This window comes from Plectropomus leopardus, chromosome 17, assembly GCF_026936395.1.
Source record: "Plectropomus leopardus strain MGB_pleo_1.0 chromosome 17, ASM2693639v1, whole genome shotgun sequence".
Taxonomy (NCBI): Eukaryota; Metazoa; Chordata; class Actinopteri; order Perciformes; family Serranidae; genus Plectropomus; species Plectropomus leopardus.
In genome coordinates, this window is record NC_142192.1 from 32505322 (window position 1) to 32532987 (window position 27666).

The 27666-nt window shown below is 39.7% G+C and overlaps 1 protein-coding gene across 3 annotated transcripts in view; it reads right to left on the minus strand.

The window, feature by feature from the left end:
* Window positions 1-27666, minus strand: part of LOC121957675 (collagen alpha-1(XIV) chain-like) — a 211820-nt gene that overhangs the window by 154231 nt on the left and 29923 nt on the right. For all 3 annotated transcript variants that reach the window (XM_042506398.2, XM_088090334.1, XM_088090332.1), the window contains exon 6: window positions 26808-26891. In XM_042506398.2, coding sequence (XP_042362332.2) covers window positions 26808-26891 — 84 coding nt within the window. The remainder of the gene's footprint in view (window positions 1-26807; window positions 26892-27666) is intronic.

Here is a 27666-nt window from a genome sequence, read left to right on the forward strand (position 1 = left end):
GAATTAAGCTGTTCACGCTGTCATTAAACAATTACATCTGGGTCAGACAGGGAGGAAAAACTAAGATATAGGCCTCTTCTGCCCTCAGTGTGAACGTAGCTCTATGAGCTGAGGAGCCTGTGAGCAAGGCACCGGGCTCCAATTTGCACCAACGAAGCTTCTCAGGGACAAAGTGTCCTTGCACTGCTCCCAGGTGTAAGAAAGTTTCACATTATAAATGTGAAGCCGGGTGGTGCAGTAAACAAGCACGCTCAGCACAAAGAGCGTCCCTGGGAAACTAAAGGTTACAGGTAAATGGTAAACCACTGACACATGCAGGGTTTGCAGAAAAAGAAGTGTTGCAATGCTACAAATCTAAAAGTAGTTTTCTTTGATCAGTCAGCAGCATCAGGCCAGAAAAATATTTTTCACATAGAAATCTCCATAGGATAGAAATTAATCCTCTGTTGTTTGTTGTTGTGGAGCCAGCTCTGCCTCTGGACAAGAAGTCTGCAGTTTGTTTCACTGCAACATGATGAGACTGAGCTACAAGCTAACAGATGACTGCACCTCATCACTGTCAGAATAAATCTAAACAACGACAGGAACACTTGAGAATCACAGCTCGTTCCAGCTTCCTCTTACAATAAGAAATTGATGACTCTAGAGTGCAGATGAAGAGGCGTTTTATTGGTCAGCATCACAGAGGACTGTCTCTAAGGGAGGGTGAAATATTCCTTTGAAATCTAGTTTCAGGGCTCCCACCGCTAAAGGCAAGCTTGATTTAAAGACTTTTAAAGACCCTTTAATGCCACTCAGAATGAAATTTAAGAACAATTTCACAACAAGCAAAATTACAGTGGAAAAACCATGAATTTCCCGACCAAACACAAATCCTAATCTGCATAACAAATGCAAGAAGCATTCGAAAAATCATTTATAAAAAAGAAAAGTTACCAATTATTTCAAGGTTTTTCAAATTCAACATAAAAAAAAAACTATTTATAAAATCAACTTTCCATTTTTCAAACTTTTAATAGATTTAAGATATTTGAATGCCCTCATAAACAATTTAAGAAGTAGTTTTACTGGAGCCAAACTACTTCTCCCAATTTGTTCTCATTAGGCTGTAATCATTTTTTAAATGTTCAACTCAAAGGCATTCTTAAAGTTTCAGCTGTCTGCGCTCCTTTACTGCAACAAGGGTGTCAACAGGTATAAACCAGTTAAACCGAAGTCTTTTTAAGACTACTACTACTTTTTAAGACCAAAGGGCGAAAAAAACGATGTCAATTTAAAGTGAACGATAAGGTAAAATAATATTAAAGACACTCTGTGCTTATAAAAGAAAAAACAAATTAAGTAGTAGCCGTAGTTTAACAATGCATCACTCATTGTTGATCTGCTTAGATGGGACACAAATAGAGGCACGGTGCGCATACAGATGTCAAAATTTGTTCCCCTGTTGAATTTTTCATGATAAGTTCAGCTTTAATGAGTTATTAAATTATACAAAAAGGGGATTTTCTGCCATGATTGACAGCTGTGACAGCCAATCCGTGAGCTTGCTTTCAATGGAGCTGCTCATGATTGGTCGGACGGGTGTTTTGGCGGGAACTCCCCCACCTCAGAATCATCTCAATTACATCACCATTGCAAGATGGCAACGCCCATATCTCAGATATTTTACCCTCACTTAAGCATAGCGGGGGTGATTGGGGGCGTGTCGTCCATGTTTAGGTACAGTCTATGGGTGGTTCTTTGTACTGTAGCCTCGGCAACCAGTGGACAAATGTGTGTGTAAACAAGTGAATACTGCATTTAGTGTAAAAGCACTTTGCGTGGTAGAGAGGTGCTATACAAAGGCAAGTTCATCTACCAATTAAACACAATTTAATACTTTTTAAGGACACCCAACCACCCTGATGCTATTACTGCTATACATCTCAGCCTGCACACTGTAATTGAAAAAGTGTCTCTCAGGTTTAAGATTGCTGGCTCCGACACAACATTAAATAATTTGTACGCAAATGTCTGAGGGAGGAAAACCTGTATGTGTAAAGTGAGCAAGAATCCATTTTTCAGGATAACGACACACTCATTTGATGTCATTTTGATCACAGAGACCATTTTTCAACCTACACATCAAACTCTACATTAGATAAGTATCCAGTAAAATGTCTGACAGGAAGGTGCAAAATTACAGATTGAGAGTACAAAGCTGAGCAGCTGAGTTGGCCAGACTTCTTACTTTAGAAAGAGTCCTAAGTTACCCGAAATATATAATTAGAATCATAAATTCAGCTTCAAGGTGTTTGTTTGTTAGATCAAATTGTTTTCACAGACGACTGCTGGCGTGTTTCCACTTCAGATCTTATCAAAATTAGAGATCTAATTGTTATTATTAGAGATGTCAGAACACTTTGACATGCAATATTAATAACTTCTGATTCCACCTCCAGCTTGTAAACTGTGCATCACACACAGCTGGGTGGTCCAGTGTGACGAAATGAAACTATGCCTCTTCCTGTTATAATGAGACAAGAAGAAAGCTCTATATTAAAGCATAACAACACAAAAACAGCTCGGTGTGACATGAGACAAATCCCACTGCTCCCATGAAGCACTGAGCTGTGAGAACAGCGGCCCAGCAGCAGGGTTACCACCAAGCAGACGAGCAAGTGTGATTCTGACACATGTAGAGATGGAAATGTGACTTTCCTTCTGTTTCATCAGTCCGCACACTGCTGGGAAAATTGTCTTTCTCAGCCAACAGGAAAATATGAAAAGAGCAGGCGATTACACACCACAGGAAACTGTTCAGGTCTGATAGAAGAGAGCCCAACAGAGCCTTTCAATCTTTGTGCCATAAAACAATACAAAAAGTACTGCTTTTATGTGAAATAAAAGGGCTATAAATGCATCTAATTTTTTCCCTTTGTCTTCTGTGCAGCTTAGTATGTTCTATACATGTTCTGCTCATAACACTTCTTAGTCACATGATGGGTTTCCATTACAGATCTGTACAAAACTTCTGTGATATTTTCCAAATGTTGATAAAATACAATTGCAAGATGAATGTGTTTCCACTGAGTAATTTTTAAGATCTCTCCTCTGGTGATAACATCCCAGTAACCATGGCGATGGATGTTCAAAACATCAGCAGCTTTACTTCTATTGCAGCCACCGTCATTATTTCCAATCCAAGGCCACGTAGGCGTGTTATGCAAGAGATAATGGAAAGGCGAGCCCCTCATACGTGGGAGCGGCTACATATTAGGGATTTCTGGGAGCTGATAGTCCACGATTTCACAGAGGAATTGTGGATTCAAAACTTCCAGATGATCCGCTCAACTTTCTCAGAGTTATGTGATGCAATAACAGCTCTTGTAGCTCCTGCTGCATCATGAGGGAGCCAGTTCCTACTGACAAGCACATAGCATCATGTGACCTAGAAAAGACTGAAACGTGTTTCCATTGCAGTTTTGGGAAATATGGCTTTTTCAAATCTCCTGAAATACCACCTCATGTGATGTGATTGCAAATTCTGCAATTAGGGGGTTAATGAAAACCCATCTAGAGTCCAAACTGTTGTGGGAGGGGTTGCGGAGCAGCTCTGTACCCAGAGAGACTAAAGCCTAGAGGTCGTGGACCAGATCCTGTCAGGCTCCAGCTCGCCTCAGTCAGAGATTAAGATGAGCAATTGAGAAGGAATACAACACAACAGAAATATGATAAAGCATATATTCACTCAAGAAAATCACATGCAGAGGGAATATTGGATTTTAAGTTTTACACCATCTTAAAGGAGGGAAATGGCGCCTTCTGACACATAATGAGGACTATCGGTAAAATGTTTCTTTGGTCTATCATGCTCTGGAAGAAGAAAAAGCCAATCTGCCCAGTGTGTTGTCAAAACAGCAGAAAATGAGCACTATGTCATTGTGGGTACTGTTTCGATAACAAGATAAAAACAGACATCAATTTTGTAAACATATGCTCACATTTGAAAAATACAATTTAGCCACTTATCTGGAGAGAAAGTCCGGGAGAAAAGGAGGGCTTTTTATCGAGATAATCTGTAAATGGTTGGTAGTTTCTTGGGAGCAGTTCATTAAGGATGTTGTGTTTCTTTATTTTGTTTTTAATGTATTTTCTTTTGTATTTGTTTAGTTCCTTTTGATATTTCTTTTACTTCCCCTTTTCCAAATTTTGTTTTGTTTGTTTTGTACATGCACGACTGGAAGATGGCTGTGAAATAACACTGTTGTTGTAATTTCATGTGGTGATGCGTCAAAAGAGGCATGACACTGAAATTAAAAATGAATGAATATGGCATCAAAAAGCATTTTATGCTCGCTACAAGCACATGCTAACATCAGAAGAAGAAAAAGAGTTCCACTATCCGAAAAGACATCAGTTTGCTTGACAGTGATGACTGACTGGAGAGCAGAAACACCACAGGGGTGAGTGCAGAAAAACAGCACCAAAAAAAAGAAACAAGACAGCTGACTTTAATCTCAGTATTTAGAGTAACAGCAGACGTGTTAGTATGTAAACATGTGTAGTGGTTGAAGGTGAGTGATTTTTCATACAACACCATTAATGTGCAGCTCTCAAGTTAAAAAGACCCTCTCAAACACTGTTCAGACATGCTCCGTGGCTTCAGATCTATAATCCATCACTTTGACAAAAAGATGAGTGATTTGAAGACTTTGTGATGTCAGCAAGTATGAAGTCAAACTGTAATTTACATTTGTTTCACCTGCCAACAAAGATATAGTATGAAAGTGTGCACTTTCCCAAAAAATATACTTTTTTTTATCCTAACATTAGTGAGCTAGCGGCATATCAGGTCTAAAATCTCCGGCACCTCGACAGTAAAAGCTTATGATACCTCTCAGTGGCAGATGAATCACTACCTGCCACACTTTCTTCAGAAGAGATAACATCTATAAATTGAGAGAAAGACCATAAACTCCTCAAGACACTAAGTCAATCAAATCCAAGTGATCCTCGAACTGATGGCATGCGGAAGTTGTGATCATTTAAGCTGCTTATTTTTATTTTCTGCAAAGCTCAGTGGCAAAAAAATATTTGTTTCTACACAGCCTGTGTACAGAAATGACCTTGAATTGTACTGCTGTGACTACGACTGTAAGATTTTTACGACAACCACTGTAAAGCCTCTTTCACTCTTTCACACATGTACTGCAATCCTCCTGCACGCTGTACGCAAACGTAACTTCTCACCCAAACCAAGAGTATATTCAGTAGGTGAGAACGCCTCTCACACAGACAATTTCCTGTTGTGTGCTACATGGTGCAAAAGAGAAACTCCAATGTCAGTGTCCTTACATCGTCTGGAGGTCTAATGAGAAAACTGCTTCAAAGAAAAGGTAATTATAATGCCTAAATGTTGCATCTTGCTGGTTTTGAATCTTTACCACAATCTTTTTTTATCTCAGTGTGTGTGACACAATTTATACAGACCAGTAAAGCTCCATTTACACATTCAGACTACTGATGCCAGTACAGCTACTACTAACAATGCTATTGCTACAAATAATACTACTTATTTTATTACGAATCCAACTATTAATATCATTAACTCCAATTATATTACTAAGCTAAATACATATTTATATCAGTATCAAACACTTGATTCTGTACATGACATTTAGGGAAAACTTTCCAAGTATAGTTTTATTCATGTGATGAATCTCTTTGTTTAAGCTGAATCAATGTCTAGATTCACTCCAGGCAGCAGGAGAGGATCAATTCATCTGAACTGTTCTTAAGCATTGTGTCTGCAATATAGCCCCTTGTCCTTTTATTCAGTGATCCATGATACAAGCATGCAACCAACACATGTTGAATTATACACTTTGCACTTACACTTTTTTTTCTTCCTTGATATTTCCATGTCTGTTACCTGCCAAAGGACTATGGATGTTAATTAGCAGTCCTGCTTATTCTTGCATATATATTTATCTGCATTTTATACTGATGTTCATTAGTATGCTGTCCTTTTTAAATAAACATTAAATAAATAAATAAATGAAACCAATCAATTATTTCAGCTAAAAGGATTTCTTTGCAGTGTTTTGTTTCACTCAGCTGAACCAGTTGAGCTTATTTTAAATGTGATCTGCAGAAAAGGTAATTTCGTGTTCAAAATGGTGAAGGAGACAGAACTTTGTCATGAGGTGATATCAGACCCGCCCTGCCGGTCGTACAAGCAACGACGCACATGTCACCAAAGTGCTGCTGCAAGTTCTTGTTGACATTATTGTCACAGGTACCGAGCCACCTCTGGGGCGGAAAATCACACTGTATTCTACACAAAGCTGTAAAGAGCCTTTCTTTCTCTCTCTGTGTGTCTGTGTGTGTGTGTGTGAGAGAGAGAGAGAGAGAGAGAGAGAGAGAGAGAGAGAGAGAGAGAGAGAGAGAGAGAGCGAGAGAGAGAGACAGAGACAGACAGAGAGACAGTCAGACAGACACAGATGAAATATTTTTTGATGTTCTTTAATGAGAAGTCTCACAAGGCTGAGAGAAAAAGGAACTAAAACCACAGGAAGTCCCACAGGTCTGCGCGCACACACACACACACACACACACACACACACACACACACACACACACACACACACACACACACACACACACACACACACACACACACAGCAGCAGCAGCAGCAGCAGCAGCAGCAGCAGCAACAGAGAGAATACAGAGAACTTCAGTGACACTTGTCTGTATATTTATGTGTGTGTGAGAGCGAGTTTGAGTGAGAGACCGAGCGTAAGACAGGTAGACAGGAAGTGTGAGGCGTTGTGGCTTTTACTGTTAAAACCAACCACACATCTCTTTAACTTCTGCACACTCAAAACAGGTCAGAAACGAAAATGTAGCGTGAGAAGTTGAATACAATCAAACAACAGGACAACTGCCATCACAAGGAAATGGCTCATTTGTCAGTGGAGGGAGAATGGGCATGATGATGGCATGATGATGGCATGATGATGGCATGATGATGGCATGATAGAACATCATGCCATCATCATGCCATCATCATGCCATCATCATGCCATTATCTTTTCAACAAATGTACAAGGACAAATACAACCAAAAAATGCAGATTCGGTAAGAAAACAGAAATGGACTGAGATAATGTAAAGACAGAGAATAGGACTGAGCTACAGAAGATGGTGAAACTGGAGGAAGATTACAATGTGAAACAAAAAGATGAGAGAAATGACGAGAGCAACAAAGAGATAAAAATCAAGTGACAGTTTGAGATAAAAGTGAAAGAAAAAGTGATAACGAGAGGAAAAAGAAATAACTCTGTACGAGAAAGAGGGGGTGAGAACTCTTTTCTCTGCTGAATTTGGAGAAACAAAATGAGGGTGTGACAGTCGGCTCTGAAAACCCACGGGAACCAGACGCCGACCGCATATTTACAGCACAGAAACAAACAAACAAACAAAGAGAAAAGGAGAAAACAATTACAGCCATTGACAGATACAATGGACGGTATTCCCATGATGGAGAGGAGGAAGTGAAGAAAGGAGAGAAAATGTGAATTAACTGGCATGATGTGTGGCATTTGTAGGCTGGAGGGAACAAACCAAAGATGGAGTAAAAGCCAAAACAGAGGAAATAATTAATTATCACAATGTGTTGAGCGGGATACTGCAAATTCATCTAACTGTGTTCAATGAGCAGATAATTTCAGCTTGTGTCGATCGCAGGCCCCTTAAATCATATCAAATCGAAATCGTATTGTTGCAGACTTTGTAATATCGGCAAAAGTGTTGTCCAAAGTATCAATATAATATCTCATCATGATGAAACCAGTGATTCACACCCCGAGCACGCGCCCTCACACAGTGTCCCTCAGCTGATTCATGACTGACTCAGCACCACACCGCAGCTCAAAGTGCACCTGCTCTAAACAACTTTTACCTCACCTGCACACCGAGCAGCGTCAACCACCTTCTATTTTTAAAGAGGTTGCAAACAGCAGTGAGTGTTTCTGTGCAGCTGGATTCATACTGTAACCCCCTCTCTGGTCTCTCTTCCTGTTCCCCCATCTGTCTCCCTGCATCCCTTCATTTCTCAGATCTAAATGAGGTTGTCACAGTGTCAAATAGAGGTGATGGTGCTTCAGCTGCACTGAGCCCCCTCCGCCCTGCTGCCTTCTTTTTTCCCAATTTCGCTAAATCAACATCTCTTCTCCTCTGCGGCCTTCGCAGCGCCCTGCACACATGATTTATTGGTTCATTATTCATCTTTATTTGTGGCGCAGCAGACTGACATCACATGGACTTGCTGTTTGTAAATGCTGATGTCCCCCCCAGTTACATCCCGCATATCAAGCAAGCATTAATGTGCCAACCTGTTTTGGGAGGACACTTTTGTATTTCATCACATTTTCACTCATAAGATGTTTTTCAGAGATCAGCTTCACACCCTCATTGTGCCCACATCAAACTACTCGAGTGCCCTTGAGCGACGCACTGAAACTTACTCTTTAATGAATATTTGTGTAATTTACTGCTGGCATTTGTTGGTATAAATGGACATTAGACCAGACTCACTTATGTCTGCATTGTCCTTCACATTTCTAATATCAGCCACTGTTAAATGCCAACTGAAAATTTGGCACTGTCCACTGGGTTCATACATTACAAAATAAAATCTGAAGTGTTACTTTTCAAATTCTTTTTAAGCACAGTTATATAAATGGCTCAACAAAGGATTCAAACTGCATGAGAGCTTTGATGATTATAGTACAGTAATGAACCACTTTCTTGTACTCTGAAAACATCCCAGTAGATTTCAGAGCAAAAGTGTCAACAAAAGTGTGATTACATGTAAGTGAAACCACAAAAACTCAAAATTGGACTCCTCTGTGGCAAACGGTGTCCCAAACAACCGGCACACGGTGTACAAGGAAGAAGAGGACCTGCCGCACTTGACTGAATTGTCAACTCATTGGAAAAAGGAATGAAACTTATGAAGAAAATACAACCGTCTGTAAACAAGGCAAGGAGGGAGATCAGGTCATGTTAAGATATTAAGTTTGGTCATGGCGACATTGACCTACTGGTTTTGCTGGGGTTTCAAGAGTGGAGTGAAGCAAAAATAAACTGTTGGATGGGACATCATCAAGGTGAGGAAGAAAGAGGGAGAGCACCCCACGGCCAAAAAATAAAGACAAAGCTGAGTGATTTCATTCTGATTTGATGAGCATTGCTTTGGTCACAATGTAAGAGGACATAATATCATTCAAATTTTATGGACTTTTTAAGTACTTTGTTTAAAAAAACGTGACTATAATCAAGGCATCTCAGTTATGTCAACACCATTAATCCAATTAATCATCATTAAACAACAGAGGATATTTCTGATCGGTTAACCCTGTTGGCTGACGGGTTGTTTCTGCTACTCTTTAGATTAATGCACTGTGCATCACCTGGAGCTGGTGTGAGACCGACAGCCTGATAGTCGCATTTGCATGTGAACAGAATTTGTAATCACAAATGAGCAGCACTGCTAGCTGAGTAAACTCACACTAAACCCACAGAGTGCACAGCGCAGAGCGGCTGAGTCTAACATTAAAAAACCAGTCCAGTGATAACCACTACATTTCCACATGTCAACGTGGACAGACGTCTGTCTCTCAGCAAAGCTAGCAGAAAATAAAAAAGACAAAATGTGACAATTCACAGCCTCTAAATGGAAATCCCTTAGAAACACAGCACTAAAGCTCACTGAGGTAATAGAGCGATGGATTTAAAGGAAAGGCTTTTAAACTCAGTGGCTTTTAAAATTTAAAATCTCTTTTCCAAGAATGACCTGGTCAAGAGGGCAGCTTAAAACAAGGTCACAACAATAAATCCAGACAGACAAATACAACTATCAAACAAATGCGACTATTACGCAATACAAAGAACGGGCACAATCTCCAGTTAAAATGCGAAAAGTGCAATCATCAGATTTCAGTTAGCATTGAGCAGCAGTTACATTGACCAATAGTGCTATTTTCTCCACGTTTTAAAAGTGACATAAATTCACCCATAGAGATCAGCTCAGACAGTTTTAAGTCCTTCTGTAAGTTATTCCAAGTGGAGTGGGCGGCAAATTTAAAAATCTTCTTTGCCAAGTTCTGTGCGAACCTTTGGGACCGACATCAAAAGAGTACTGGGAGTAAATGGGTGTTAAGCTATCAAATGTAGAATTACCAGTGACTGACATCCCTAATTCCAGTATTAAGAATAATTTGAGTACTTAAAGCAGATTGTGCGAACCCTTTGTTAAGAGGATATTTACTTACACTCACAATGTTCATTGTTTTAAAAGATAAATTATGAGAAAACTTGTAATTATCTCTTATCTATTATAATCTACAAAAACAGTATTTATAAAGTTATCTCTTCATCTGTAACACAAGTAAAAGCACCCCATTAGTTAGAGGGTTGGTATATTTTATGAAAAGTGGGGGAAACCACTGAAAGGATTTTAAATGACATCCAGCCCTGCGGAGCCTGTTATGTGTTTAAGAAAGATAACAATATTTTAAATTATGAAAATAGCTTCTGCACACAAAACAAAACTAACAAAAACTAAGCTATCTATCTTTATACTACAGATTTCCACGGCAAACAAATGTCTGCCGCACTCTACAAATCAATATTTGGCTGAATAAGCAGTAAGCCAAATAAATTCTGTGTCCCCCCGCCATGTGTACGGCACCATATTGTGTACACAACAAAAACCAAAACATGAACAAATCCACATCAACATGTCCAAGTATTGACATATGCAGCAGTGCAAATCCACATCTCGACCGTCCTCATGCAGCTGCACGTTGCCACAGTTGACACACTGTTGATGCTGACAAGTTTACCCGAGCCTGGCTCTCCCTCCACACCAACTGTCTCAGCGTGGATACATCCTCGCTACACAGATGCGTCCAAGTGAAACAGAAAACACAACTGATGAATCATCTAAAAACTTGCCACAACTTGATATTTCCTAATTCCCACAACTGCCTCACTCAAGATGCGTCACACTAATACAAAAGTTATTCTGACATCAAAGCGCTTCGTTAAAGGTTTCACAAGGTTCTTGAAGCCTGATTTCTAAATCGCTCACACTAAGTCCGAAATATTTATAACCTTTAATATTTAAATTTTTTATTGACGTTTACTTTATTTGCACACAATTAAAAACTGCATTAAATTCAGTTGAATTCTAAAACAAATGTCAGGAAAAGTCATGAAGCCACAGGTTCAAACAAACGAACCACACCTAAAGTTGAAAATAAACGACAAACAAAAACTAAGAAAAAGCAAACAAAACCAAACAAATCCTAATCTAACTAACAACAGGAAAAACACCAACACAATCAGTGGATGTATTCATTGGGCCTCATGCAGTGATATTTTATTTTCTGTCGAGAAAAAATTATACGAGAAGTGAACAAACATTAGCCATCCAAATCTGCTCTTACCCAGGTGTGCTCACTAATGAATAATCAGAAAAATGTAATTTAGTATTAAAGGTAAAAGTACTCAAAGCAAACTCAAGACCTACCTTTACAGCCTGTCTTTTAACTGAATTTTATCTTCTTAGTCTGTTTTATTGATTTATATATTAGCTTACTCTATTTTAGTTTTAGAATTATTGTTTGCCGTGTTACTAAATATTTTTTACTGATTTATCTTTTAGTGTTTTATCTAATATTATCACATTTTACTGTTTTATCTGTTAGTGTTTTATAATCTTAGTTAGTTATCTTTTATTGTTTTATTACATTTTTTCTCTTATTTATTTTAACATTTTAACCTTACCTCAACTGTTTCCTCATCAGAAATTTAAGATAGCGTTTCCTCAGTTCACCAGTGCCTGTTTTTTAAGTTGGTTTTTTTTTTACTGAGTCCTTTGTGAGACATTTTCTAACTTTGAGCATGGATTGTGAGATTGGGGTCATGTATTCTTTATTTATTTATCTGTTTGTATGTGAAGCATTTGGTGCTACATTATTTCTTTATGAAAGGTGCTATACAAATACAGTTTGACTGAAATCCAATCATTTTAAAAATGTTATGTTGTAAGGTCCTATATAAATAAAGTGTTTATTATCACAATTATCATTATTATTATTACTATTAGTAAAAATAAGAGAAAATGTGTTCATGAATCACTTCCATCATGAGGCCAAATGTCTCAGATCTCTGATTCTTAGACTCATTCAGGTTTTTAAAGACACAAAAATGAAAGACATGTTAAGCTGAGTCATCCTCAACAAAGCGGCGAGAACTGCTGCTCAGCAAACCTCCTCTGAATAACCACAGGTTAGAACAGCACACATTCTCCAGATACTTGTGGAGAAACCAAAATTAACTGTGAGGCTCAGTTTTAAGTCACACATGCTGTATTTTTGTTCTTTTCTCTCAGAAACACACACACACGTCTGATGAGTGGGACCAAAGTCCGAGCTGTGATTCTATTATTCCCGCCTCGTCCACAGCTGACACGGTCTAATTATTGTGGCTTCAACAAATGGACGAGCAATTAGACCTCAATAACTGGGTCACGTCGGTCCTACACACACTTGTGCTCAGAGTGAGTGTGTCTGTATTGAAAGGTCAAGGCTGTGGAAGAGAGACCGAGTCCCGGACCAAGACACTGCATGTCGAGCTGAAGGGGAAATTGTGATTTTACAACTTGACCTTTTCAGCTACTTTTGGAGTCATTCCTTTGGGTTACAGATGCAGTTTACCCTGAAAGTTGTTCTTACAAATAAAAAGATTTAACAATTCCAGCACACTTCCTTCTGATCAAAATGTAAACAAAAATAATGTGAATCTTTGAAAATTGTTTTCAACCTTTTCATTATTTTTTATATTTTTTTCTTTAATGTATTTATTTTGTCTATCATACATGAATGTTAAATTATTATTAATATGTTCTTTAATTAATGAGTAGCAACAGTCAGTATACATTACAGCAAATACCACTAGCAGTCAAAGAAATTTAAATTTTATCTAAACCACCTAAGGGGACGAGGAAATTTGTTTAAAGTTGTCAGCAGGAATGAGCTTCTGTATTTTGTCACAAACACAGACGTTAAGGGTCTGAGTATCAGAGCGGGATTGCAGGAACTGCGTACTATTTTATTTCTCATTTCAATTTCCCAAATTTGCCTTTGGGACTACTGGTCAACATCAATAGTGTTAACTGTCAGGATCCTCAGTCAGTCCAAAGTCGTGTTTCAGGCCAGCTGACCTAGAATATATCCATGACTTGAACTTAAGGATGGTGAAATTAGCTGATTGATTTGTAAAATGTACAGTGATGCGTCTTTTAACAGCTGATGTTACAAAACGTCAAGTTTATGTCGCCAGCACAGAGACATGAGAGAAGAGGGAGCCACCGAAAGAAAGACGAAGTCAGTGATATGACTCAAAGAGATGACCACGAGAAGACTGTGAGACTTTTCAATCTTTTTAGTTTAGTGAAGCCACATTGATCGTTTAAGGTGTGCAGACTGTGTGATGATATCACCCACTGAATCACAGGCTACGACCCACGTCCATCGACATCAATACGCGTGAACAGAGGGTCGCTGGCGTGCATCATTTATCTACACAGCTGTAGTGGTAGAATAAAATGTAAACAAACAAATCGAGCCTTTGCTGTAGCGGCCTTTATGTGTGTTGGGAAAAAATCTGGAAAAGGAGGAGGCGAATGTGGACGCGGCCATGGCGGGAAAAAGGCCAACTGGCCAACGCCAGTTTTGCAACTAGAGCTCAAAGTAAGTATTAGCATTTAGCATGGAGCACTGTTGCGTTGCTCACTGCGCATCTCCGTTGGTTGGTTAGTGAACGTAGGTTGTAACGGCTGTCACACCTTGAGATTCTCATCCCAAATATCCGACCGTGACAGCAGGCGTCTTTGCACCTCTCTCACTGTGCGACGTAGGAAGTCTGTTTTAGAGAGACATGACCAAAGTAATCAGCACGTTTCTGCCGCGATGGTTTTTTTGGTCTGAGACGGTCCAAAATCGCAGTGTATACCGGGCTTAAACAAATCACAGCAAGTGTATAGTTCAGAGAATCACAAAAAGAGCTACAAAATACAATCTGAGGTAAGAAAAGTAAAAGTGTAAAGTCCTCCAATGTGCAGCATCTAAGGGGAGAATTCCACTGGATGTTGTGAAGTTAATTTATGAAGTTGTGAATTTTTTGCTGTCTGGTGGCTACTCTTCAGTCTCAGATGTAAGTTTCCCCACAAGAATTTAAACCCACCACAAGCAATAAATCTCAGAACAGTCCCCGATCATAACTCCATTAACACACGACAATTATGTAACTTTGACAAAATAGATGGTGACAAAGTGTTCGCTGTGATGGATCACTTTGCTGCAGAAAGTTTCAAGTCTATGCAAGTTGACTTTCATGGTGCAGTAAAATGAGCCGAACTACCGGCTCTAAAACGTCATGCTTTACTTTTAAAAATGTGCAGGGCTGCTTTCACCTTCAGCTAACCCCAGTTTTATATCCTTATGAGGACATTTGCTCCACATCCAGCAGGTTCAGGAATGCAGGAACACACACATACTTTCCAGTGTCAAATCTGAGCACAGGTGAGTAGAGAAGCAGCACGACGGTGATGTAACTCAGACCGACAGCCTTAAGACAAATACAAACAGAGTGTGCTAACTCAGATGGATCACTGAACCGTGAACTCGAATGATTTGGATTCCTATCATGTAAGATAGCGTATCAGGATATAAGAGTGATATAATAGTAGACAAAGCTCAGTATGGTCATACAACTGCAATGTTACACATGCAAGCCCACACCTGCCTGCCTGCTGCTCTGCAGCCAAAATCGATGCCCTGAAATGTGACACTGAGCGAAATTGCAAGACTGTAAACAGACAGAAACAATCAATGCACATTTAAAAGTCCTGAAACTTCCTGCAGTTTGTTTGAGCAATGCAAGGGCGACACACTAAATGATGTGAATAAAATATTTAAAAAAAACATAATTTAACTGTTGACTGGAACTATGTTTAAAGTGTCTGGATATATCATCTTTAAATCTTAGACAAAGTGTTTTGAAGTATTTAAGATTTAGGATTTTTTTCTCAAACAATGCCACGTCCATCAAGCTTTAGTCAAAACCTTAACACCCAACAACTGCTGGCAAACCCATAGACCTCTGCACAATAACTGCTGCTATGGCAACTAGCATGAGTCACACTGTTTGTATATCCTCCAATTAAAATGATTTGGGTGTTTGTGAGAAGGTACCTGTGTGTGTGTGTGTGTGTGTGTGTGTGTGTGTGTGTGTGTGTGTTAAGTCTCCACTCTGTTCTAAAAGAGAGCTAAAAGTTGCAGTTCATGAAAAGGTATTTGGTGCATTTGATTTGGCAAAATAGAAGTTATCACTATATTGACATGTATGATTTTAGATAATTTCGAGTGATAAACATGCCGTCTTCACTTAGAGACCATTGTTACAGAGGAGCACAGAGGACTGACAGAAAGCTTTGTCACATGCTGCAATAACAAACACCGAAATCAGCTAACTTGTAGTGGACCAGCATAGGAACAATAGAGAACACAAAGTTGTAGCAATGACGGGAGACAATGCTCCAAATATGGATTTTCCTGCAGAGAAACAAAAAATTTTAAAACGTGAACGCCTCACACACATCTTCCATCTGACAGCTCCAAAGAAACAAACTACAGCCAGCACAGTTTCAAGATTAATGCCACCAATTCAGTTCTTTGAGGCCACAGTGGCCTTTGACCACCAAAATCTAATCAGTTCATTGTTGAGTCCAAGTGAACGATTCTGCCAAATCTGAAAAAAATCCCAGAAGTTTTTTTTGAGCTATTGCATTCATGAGGATGAGACAGACAGACAACCCAAAATCCTGGCCTCTTAGTTAAGAAAGAAGAAAAGTGCTTTAAAAATAAAGTTATTTTTGGGCTATGACATCTGCGAATTTACCAGATGTTCAGGTGAAGAGCTGCTCACCCCAAAACACACTAACAAGTCGTGACAGTCATGAGTGTACCTGTCACATTTCACATTTTAGCTGTTGGGCTTTTGGGTTGCGTCTCACACTGCATCTGTTCACTTTTTAGAAACCTGAGCAAAAAAAAGGCAATGAGTAGCTTTGCAAAAGATGATCCAATGAGGCATTTTTTCTCTCTAACAGTTTTAAACATATAACCAGAAAAACCTAAACAGAATTTTCTGGATATTTTTCCCCCTTTAAAAAAATGTCATAACTGTCTGTCTCTCTCTCTCATTCTAATTTTTGGTTGCTTTCATGTCACATTCACAGGACATTTCTTGGCAAGTTGCTCAGCTCCTTTTTTCCACGTTTTCAAAAGAAATAAAACCATTTGCTCAGATTTCAGAGGTTTAAATGCCTGTGAAAGGTGTCTGAACATGTCTATTCAAAGGGTTTAATCAAAGTCTCATACTTGCCACACTACTAAAGAACAGTTTATATTGTATTCCTGCTTTAGTGATGAATGCCAGAGGAAAAATTACATAGATTTCTAAAAATAAAACAAACAAACAAGCAGTGCTACAGAAAAACTTACATAAGCCCCGTTAAAAGAAAACAATGTTCTTTTATCTCTGGGCTTGTGTCTGTTTTTGATGCTGAAAGTCTATTTTTTTGTCCATCTTAATGGTGCGAATAAATAAACAAATAAATAAATCTGTGTGGCATCAGATGTGAGCAGATAAAGAGAAGCAGACATAGTATTGTCTTAACCATACACAGGATGTGATGCAACTCTTCCTCCTAATTTATGAGGGGACGAGCCTCAACATAAAAACCCGTCCTGGCTGTTACAGGAGAGTTAGTGCGGTGTGTCATCACACTTATCAGCGAGGGAACATCCCATTACAGATGTTGCACTGCTTAAATACATCCTGAAGGGTCAAGGAGGTTCTGACAGACACAGATAGACGGTTAAATGGAGGATGTGTGCACAAACCTTCAAACTCAAGCCCACACAGCTCCGACTTCACCGTTTGCAAAAAAGTTTCTTTCATTTAAAATCCATTTAATTTAAATGCACCCACGAAGGGCCTTCGACAACACACACAGCTTTGTAACAAAGTTCTTTTCGGGGAACACAGGGTGGCAAAGAAACAAAAACAACATCTGTCGGCCCAAAGACACAAACCTGAAGACATTCAAGACCTTCTGATGTCTGGAGTTGAATATTCAGTTAAGTAAAGTAGACTTTCGGAGTAAATCAGTTGGTTAGGGACACAACAGTTTATCAGCTGATGCACCCGTTGTTGATCGTTGACCTTTTCTGTTTTGTCGCATCAGTTTTGTGCAGACTAAAAAGCAGCGCTGGAGACTAACAAACTCAAACTCAAATTAATGAGCTGGAACGAGAAAAAAAAAATCAATGACTGTTTTACAAATGGGTTCTGTAATCTCACTGTTTGACGAAATGGCAAGAACCAGCAGGCGTCCCGTGGGACAACAGAAAATGTCTTTGGGACAAACAGAGATCATTTGCGGGACGTCTTTTAGACAAAGAAGACACATTTAACTCACTAATGTCCCATCATAGGCTGCAGCCTATTGTTAACACTGTGAACAACAAACCTGTGTTGAAATCAAGAGGAGGAAAGCTAGTTAACGTTAGCTTAAAAGCAGCCAGTGGCTACAACTCACCGCTCACGGAGGTTAGGTTGAGTTAAATCAAGAACATAATTATTGATGCACAATTCTCCTTAAGCCATGCATCAGCCTGTCTGATGAATTCAACTCTTTGATCTCATTAAAGCTAAATGTGGGGTAGGTATGGCAGACAGACAGAGAGACAGACAGACAGGTGAATGAGTCGACCTGTGGGGACACCTGCGGATGCCACCTGGGTGCTCTGAGAGCGAAACGAGAGATTAGATGAGTTATAGTGCTCTCATGTCAGATTACGCTCCACATCCATCACACAGCGGAGGACAGACGGCGAGAGAATTAGACAGGCAAATAGTTTGTCTGATGAGCAGGAAGACAGGAGCTGCAGACGCCACCAAAGAGCTGCAAAGTACAGTAAAGCTTATTGCATCAGCAGATTTTATGTTTTAGCCAGCAAAAGTTAGCAGGTCAGGAGTGTGTGCAACAAAACTTTCACATGAAGCAATAAAAGCTTTACTTTAAACATCTTGAAAAGCAGTCGAACAACACTGAGCACAAATTATTTCCAACAAAATGCTATGCATGTTTGGAGGTTTCATTCCTTGACAGATGTGAGCTTGCTTACTCTCGGAGAGGACCTCCTCCTGCTGAGAAACCCGACAGAAGATGCTTTTGATCAGAACTTCGGGAATTTAAACTCCAGCCTAAATAACTCTCCACTCAGAAAAGGATGAAAGCGATGATAAAAATGTGCCGTGGAAATGTTCGTTTTATGATGTTTAATGAACTCACCCGGGGTTTTGATTGCACGTTATGTCTGAGTCCAATCAGAACTTTAGTTGCCAAATGCCAGAAAAAAAAAAATTAAAAAAATATATATATATATATATATATATATATATATATATGTAAGTATATAGTTCGCCCACCAGAAGGCAGAATCAAATTTACTTTTTAATACGTCCTGCCAAGTATATTTCTTGGTTATTTTTGTCAAAACAAAAATTCAGAGAACCTTATTAATAATTTATGTGGTGAATTGTGTCGTGAATATCAGCCATCATCAGAGTTTTTACAGCACGGTGAGGCAGCGTAACAGCGTGATATTCCTGCCTTAAACAGGCAGTGCAAATACTGCTATTGTAGTCAAATATTCGTCCATCTCCGTGTTTTGATACAGTTGGTGTTCAGCGTTTCCCTGACATCATGCATGGGTAAGAGACGATGATCAGAGGTCATGATATTAGGTTAAACAGATTTCTTCTTTGCTGGGTTTAATACCTGTTGGCTGTCAATTTGATTAGATAAAAAAAAAAAAACTTTATAGGAGAGTTAATGTATGCGGACTAGTGATTGGAGTTAAATGACTCAACTAGAGATGTAATGTTACGTTATCGGACCCACGAGACTAGACAGCAGTATGGATAAGCTCAAATGTTACAGATTTTCATGTTTTGAAAAAAGTGGAACAGGGTCCTCAATAGAACCGCGTTTCAATCCTCGTCCCTAGTCGTAATCGGCTGTAATGTTTCAAGTCATGTTGGCTTGGATTTATTACAAATGTAAACAGCTAAGACAAAAGAATAATATTTGGAACATATCAATAGACAATGAAAAAGCAGGTTATGCTTCAAGAGCTGTCTGATTAAAAACTGGGTCACCATTGTAATCCACTGGAACTGCTGTGAATTCAAGCTAATTACAGGAGCGAGCTTCAAACTTATCAGAGCTACCTTTCAGGCCTACAGGGGGTGAGTATCTAACACTCCAAAATTAGATTTCAACACAATTCTCCTTTAAGACATAAAGTGCGGAGCCTGGCAGCCTGTGAGAGACTTAGCTGTACCCTGTAGGTACCTGGGTGACCTGCAGAGACAAGCGTGCAGACACAGCAGACATACACAACAACACCGGCAGACAAACAAGCAGCCAAATCTTCAGATTGACAGCCATGCAAGCAGGCAGGCAGCTGTTAAAAGTCTGATCAGCAGCGAGGCAGCAGCCCAAGAACAGGCCTGTGAGGCTATAGCTGTGGTATTCAGCAAGTGTGGGCAAGGAGCGGACTGTCAGCTATGAGCACGGAGAGCCGACAAAGAGAGGTGACGCTGTTAGAAAGGAGAGAGACAGAGAGAAAAAGAGAGAAAGAGCTGGAAGGAAGGCACAGAAATGGTGCTGAGCCAGGGCTGGAAGTTAAATCTGAGAGAAAAAGAGAGAAAAATAGGACAGTAGATAGTCTTATCGTGATGACCAACATTTTTAATACACCTGTGAGGGGACTGTGTAAAATTAAATTGAATGCTTTAATTGAAAACGTTCAATACGTTCATCAAATTTGACCTGTAATTTATATTCTCATCACCTGCAAAAGGAGTACATGTGTCTGCACTGTATCGATTAGAACAGGTAGAAGACGTAAAATGCGCAGCAAATCTCACACAAATGTCGCCTAAACTGCTTCCAGGAACCTGATCTACTCCGTCTAGACCTAAGACAGATAAATAAATCCACATCAGTGTTTGTCCTCATACCCTGAGAGGACAAATTTCTCAATATTGAACTTTAGATTGGTGCTTAAATTGTGGTTAAGCTGTCATGGCAACAAAACAGGACGACAGGGGGGATAAAATTGGACATTTTGAGAATCTAGTTATCCCAACACAGCTCACATGAAGTGAAATATGTGAACTATGCAGTCATACATATTTGTCACAACTGTTTTAATGAGGAGGAAACGAAAGGGAAGACTGAGATCATGAAAAATGAAACCAAATGGTGCCGAAAAAGATGGAAGAGAGTAATGAGAAAAAGTGATGGAGAGAGAAAAATGTTAGCGGAGATGGCAGTCAAGAGAGAAAAGCTGATGAAAAAAGAGAGCTGGAGGGGGTGATGATGGGATTGTGAGTGTGTGTGTGTGTGTGTGTGTGTGCTGGGGGTGTCTTCAATAAGACAAGCGGCGGTGGGGTGGAGTCATATTAAAAAAAGGAAAGCGTTTTATCACCGGTTGGCTCCTCTCTCCCCCATCTGTCCCCTTTAGCCTGCGGCAACTTTTGCCAATCTGGAGATATAGCAGGTGGCTCTCACAAAAACACTGTATGCACCGTAAAATATAAAGTCATGTTCACTTCTATGTTGGTGTCAAATCTAAAACGTAAAGCAGCGTCATGCAGCCAGATTGAACAATATAAACTTGACATTAACTCTGAGGAAACTCGACCACGGGGACATAAAACCCAACACAGGTCAGGCACATTAGGCTGCATGATACAGAGCAGATAATTAACAGAGTTTAAATAGTCACATCACTGAGCACCAAAACAGATCTGCATTTGTGTTTTCTGTTATTGCACTTGTATACATCAAATTTGCAAAGCATTCTGGATAAATATTGAAACTGTTTCAGCCTGTTACACTGCAGTTCCTAGTATGTAAAAAAATACACACAACAGCTACGGCACGGTCAGTTTTCAAAAGATTTATCTATTGTTTGATCCGTCAGTCATCAACTATCACAGCAAAGACAGAAAAGTCCATTTGTGGGAGCAGATCGGCCGGACATGATGTTTTGTCTTCATCACCATACGCTTTGTTAGCTCCTCGTTCACTGCGAAGTAAACACTCAGTTTAGGTATCGTTAGGTTAGCTACCAAACTAATATTCATGTTAAGATATTGTTGTCATAGAAACAAAATCGATGTGCAGTGAAGTTATTAAAAGAGTGCTCAAGTGTAAAAAAGCTAAGCGCTGGGATGAAGTGCTCCCCAGCAACATGCCACCTCCTTTCTGCTGAAGAAAAACATTTTGTGAACTGGAGGCCCTCAGTCAAATGTTCACAGACCTCATTTTGGGGAGTGACACCTTTGACTTAATTTTTTTGATACTTTGCAGCCTAATTAATACAAAGTTTAAGTAATGTCGGTTTTGACAAACTTGGTTCATTTCTTTAGTTAACTTGTTTTAATTCTCTCAGTTGCTCTTTAAATTTGTGACAGACCTTTTCTCTCTCCCTCCTTCTTTTACTCCCTCTGAATATTTTGAACATTTCCTCTGAAGCCAAATGGCGACTCTTGCTGCCAGAGCCGAGGCAGGGGCCACGCGACATCCCGCGCCACGGGACTTTTGACAATCATCACCAACTGTTACTATGTTGGTCCCCGTCAGCCCTCGCTCTCACTCTTCCACTAATGGCCTGCCTCCTCCAGTGACAGCTTCTGCTGCTGGACTTCTTTATATTTATGTGAAACTCTGGTAAACTGGAGGAGATAGCCTGAGAGAGAGAGGAAGGAGGCAGTGAACAGAGAGAGAAAGATGAACACAGGTGATTTTCACACTAGATTTCATTCTAACCTCATACTGAATTATATAACTGCTTCTCTATTTTGAAACGTATGTGAACGATAATAAATACTAGCTTCAAAAGAAAAAGAAAAGGACAGGAGCAGACCGACTGATCCTTTGATGGAGACACGATGCTGCTGAAACGATTGCGCAAGTAAAGGCTGCAAATTAATCAGTCCTCTCATTTCCTACAACAATATTTTATGCAGTCATGCTTTTAAGTCTAAAAATCATTACTACATTACCTTTAGCTGAACAAATTATACTACTAATGAATGTTGTTTTCAAACCAAATAATTATTAATTTGAATATTGTTGCATATGTACTTTTCTCCATAAAAGTGTTTATTAAAATCATATATTTACATTCTGTTTTTATTTTAAATAGACTAACACTAAACTGTTGCCATTTTCGAAGGTGTCTCTCTGTTTGCAAACATTTACACAAAAAGAAATCTATTTTCAAATCTTTTTCAAATGTAGAAGTCAAACTCTTCAATAATCTACAAGTATGCAACTTCTAGAATAACTTTCTGCTGCACGATGTTAGAGATGCTTAAACGTTGAAAGTGCTATTTGCAGAAAATGTACATCCCATATGCTGCTCCGGCTTATTTTTGTGATCATAAATATTTGTAAAAAATATAGTTATTAGAATGTTCAGACTGACACAAAGTGACGGGTGCAGAGCGAAGAAACAAAGGAAGACTGACGGAGAGTAGCAATCTTGCAACACCCAAGCAGCAGTAATGAGTCAGAAAAAGGACTTTTATGGAAGTCCTCGCTGTAATTATCTCAGCGTTTTGGATCAGATCTCTTTGGACTCACGGCGCGCCTCCTCCCTCCCTCCGGTCTGCCACAGCGCTCTCTGCTTTGACTCGTGTTGTGCAGCGAGTGCAAACACAGCTGGTGAAGTCTAGCACCCATTTTAAAACATCTGTCGAGCCACGAGTGCTCTCACAGAGAAATGGCCAGCATCAGATCTGTCACATTAGTGAAGGCGCCGCTCAAACATCTTGAGCATCAGTGAAATGTTAATGCACAGAAGCAGCTGTCCCCCATTCTACTAATCTGTCAAGATTCAAAAGGTCCCATATTATAGGAATCTGAATGTCCTTCTATTTCTGTACTTATAGCAGAGGGATGAAGAAATCATCAAGCTTTAAATTTGTAACATTTTTTCCTTTTTTCAAGGCCGCAGCTGTTGATTGACTATTTTCACTTAGGAACCACTAAACTCCATCCAGCATTTGAACTAGCACTAAGTCAACAGGTTTTACTAATGTAAGTTAACTGGTAATCTACAAAACACGTCCTCAAGAATAATATTCTGAATCAAAAAAAATATCATGCCTGAGAACCAGACGAGTGCACAAGATCATGTTCCATAAAGCCTCCAGTTTGGCATTTTGGCTGTCACAGTCTTGGATTTTTGGAAGTAGAAGTGACCGTATTTGTAAGAGAGGGTAGATCTAACGCTCACTGCTCGTTTGGTTAGCACAATACACTAACAGCTACACTTAACTGTGTTAATGCTAATGCTTGCTTGCTTGCAAAAAACAGACTTAAAACCCTAAAAAACAAAACGCACACACCGCAAAGAACATATATAAATAATATTTGATTCCTGAGAGTGTCTTTCAGTACAATTCAATGCTGAACAAGACTTTTTGTAGGTGACCAAAACCTTGTATTTAACTCTCATTAACAAAAAAAGATTTTAGTGTTTAAAAACACTAAAATATAAACAGCTATTGCTATACCTATATCCTGTGAATCTGTGGTTACTCCATGGTTACGTTACTGGCTAGAGAGAAAATGTTTGTTTTTGCTGTGAAGTTGGGCATTTTAACGTTGAGCATCGGCCTCATTTTTCAGTATGAAATTGCTGGTTGGTCTGAAAGAGGAGGCAAGAACAAGCTGCCTCCAAAACAGAGTAAAAACCCACAAAAAGGAAGAGAAAAGACCCACATGTTAAAATGTCCAACTTTACAGCAGAAATAAACATGTTTACAGCCTGGTACAAAAAAAGTGTTGGTCACTGCAGCTTATTTTAACATTCATGACAACTGCACGGGGGGTGAATTTTTTATAACTCACTCGTTTCAGTTTTATTAAGCCCAAAGTTATGCTTTTTTTGGAATTCTCTTTTTGTTGGTTTATGTGAAAGTAAAAAAACAAAATACACCACCAAATGAACATGAAGACATTTCAATCATGTAAAAAGGGGGGAAAATGGACAAATAAATAAAGAAATAAAAAGATAAAGAAATAAATCAAAATAATATAATGAAATAAAAATAAAATACAGTTACGCATATTTAAGGACACGGCCAATATGAGTGACAGGCTGTCTGCGAGGTGGTGCTACAGTCTGTGAGTCCAACTTTAGGTATTTTGATCTACAGCTATTGATTACGCCCTTTGTAAATTGAAAATGAACTGAGAGGTTCTAGACTAACTCTCATTTGCAAATGTAATGTCAGGCAACAAAAAACTGCAACTTAATTATAAATCCTGAATAATGAAGAACCTTTGTTTTTGTGGCATTTTGTTGTGCAAGACTTTCTTCCCCTGAAATTGTCATCTTGCAGTAAATGTCATCCCAAAATGCCAAGCTTTGTGTCCAAAGCTCTCCAGAGTCATCCTTGCACCTGACAACAGCTAAAAAACACCTTTAATCCTCTTACATTTGTTGTTCCAACCCCTTAACTTCCCATAAGAACAATAAAGTTTTATCTAATCTCAAGTGTGTACTGCCACACTCCAACACTGGTTACACGGCTCACTTAGTGTGTGAGAAAATGGGTAATTGCACAACACCGTGGACAAGATTAAATTGACCCCAGGACTTAAGAGTTAACTTAGCATAGGCTAAGTAATTTCAGCTGGAGGCAGAGAAAATTCCTGACAGGTTTGTAAAGTTTCTGCAGTCAGGAGGGGAAAAAATACCAATCACCAAAGCTCTCCTGGCGAGGTGTGGTGCTGCTGAGAGAAGAATAAAATCCCCATTTAGAGTAGACGAGCTGTAATTGCATGGAAAGTGATGAGGCGATGAAGTGAAATGAGATTTGCAGTGAGCGGAAGGCCCAAGTTCTGCTGCAAATGTTTCTCATTCTGAACAAAGAGACGAAAAACTGAAACTGAAAGGCAAAATTTCATCAAGGGATCTAAGCATGCTGCAACAAAAATGTGACCAGACAGACAACAGACTAAAGACAACAAAAACGTGGTAAGGCTGATTGAGAAGCACTAATAAGTAGATTTAGAAACCAGAAAAAGATTATATTTTTTGAACTGCCAAGTATTTATCCCGTTGTGACGATTTTCAGAGCAGAAGCTGTAATTTGGGTTTGAGGCGGCGGCTAAGCGTCTGCCAGAAGTCCCATCTGCACCATCATTAACACCATTCCTCCTTTTCAAAGCTTCAAAACACACCACCACTCACACAAAGGGACACATCACATTCTCAAGAGCTGCAAAGGAACAACGGCACAACATCGTGTTTCTGTCAACAAAACACGAGCAGGTAAACACCCTCCGTTTACACTGCAGGATCTTTTTGACAAAATGTTTATAGAGTTCGGTTTGGTTTCCACACAGACAAAAACGCAAGCAAAAACATGATTGCTGCTGCTATTCAGAAGTGTTTCCAATATTTTGTCCACCATTACATACAATCATGGGGTAACAAAACATGAGAAAGACCTTTCAATATAGCACAGCAACACGCACAGCACACAAAAAGATCACCAAAATATGACTTTTATGTTACACAAACCAAACAATATATTTGTGAAGGTGTAAATCTAAACCACGACAGTGACACAAAGTGCCGTCCCGTGCTCCTGTGGTCTGCAGTGTGAAACAGACGCACAGTTAAGAGATTACGTCTCACCTGCTTGTGTCCTCGTTTCCTGTTTTTTCCTCGTGGCATCTGATTGTGCACCTCAGCATGTGGCGCTTACAATCACTTTCAAAACTGTAATAGGCTTGTTTACTGCGCTTGTCTCTTGATTCATTTCCTGATTGTCGCAGGCTCTTGCTTGAATTCTCCTTTTCGCACTTTTTCATTTCCTTTCCCTCCATTTCCTCGGGAATGAGCCCCGTTGATAATCGATGTGTGAGTGCAGGAATATTGCATTCGCAAGCCTTCCTTCTTCTTCAGACTGGCGAGGGCAGTGATCATAAAAAATCACATAATGGCTGTTGTTTCCAAGAAGGTACGGAGAGTTCAAGAGAAACTGTCTTTGATTTACTGGGTGAATCGAACATGTTCCACACCTGCAGTGAATGCAGCCATTTGTGACTAACTCCAGGGCCTCTTCAGCTTCCACTTACCTGTTCTTGTTGTGTTATTTTCCTCAGTCGAAATCTAAGTCTGAAAAAGGTCATGTTATTAAAAATGATAGCTTCATGTGTTAGTGTCGGAGAAATCTTTTAAAACGATTTCTTCATGAAAAAAGGAGATGGCTGTTTTCAGTGGAACTGAGCTGAGAAAAGGGAGTCTTCTCCAATCTGTAAAAAACGTGTTCTTTGTTACAGGACATTTCTCTTACTTTCCTTTTCGCAGTTTCTCTTAAAGAGTGACAGGTTGTCTTCCTGACATGGCATTTCAAAGAGAATCTCCTTTTGAAAAAAAAAAAAATCTTCTTCTGCTCTTGTTTCACAGAGGGGGTCTTGAATCCAGACGACCGGACGCCTGCAGCAGGCGGATGCATCAATCTTTTTTCGTGTCGGTGTTCCTGTTCGCCTGGTTTGCCTCCCGTTTACCTGCCGAGGATCTTACCTTCTGAGATCTCGTTGTTCTCCTCGGTGACACCGCTGTCCTGTCTCCTCTGAGACTGAACCATCTCCACGCCTGATTGCTGACCTGGAAGAAGCAACACATGATGCAAGAATCAACATTAGTGAATGGTGGGAGAAGACAGACGAAACAATTGACTGAGTCCATTTCAACCAATGACTTTTATTCCTATTACACAGGACACTTGAAGGACTTTAATTTTCCGTATTTTCAGACTTCCCTCAAACAATATTCATTGAGATACAGAGGACCATCTCTTTGGAACAACCTACTTCCATCACCACAATCAACACCTACATTATTGTCATTCAAAAAACATCTGAAAAGGTCTCTAATTCGCAAAGACCTTTTTATCAATTTCTCCGAATGTCCATCCCACTTTCATTCTCCGCTGGTGTCTCTGAATGTCCGCCCCCCTTTCATTCTCCACCAGTGTCTCCGAATGTCCAGCCCTCTTTCATTCTCCATCGGCGTCTCCGAATGTCCGCCCTGCTTTCATTCTCCATCGGTGTCTCCGAATGTCTGCCCCGCTCTCATTCTCCACCAGTGTCTCCGAATGTCCGCCCCGCTCTCATTCTCCGCTGGTGTCTCTGAATGTCCGCGCCGCTTTCATTCTCCATCAGTGTCTCCAAATGTCTGCCCTGCTCTCATTCTCCGCCAGTGTCTCCGAATGTCCGCTTCGCAATCATTCTCTGCCTGTCTCTCATTGTCCAACAGGTGTCTGCAGCTGGTGTTTGTCCTACACTGTCTGCTGCAGGTTCATGTTTTTGCTTGTGCAGTAATCGGTTAATGTCCTCTATAACTGTCCAAATGAATCAGTGGACTTTAGAAGAAGCTCCCA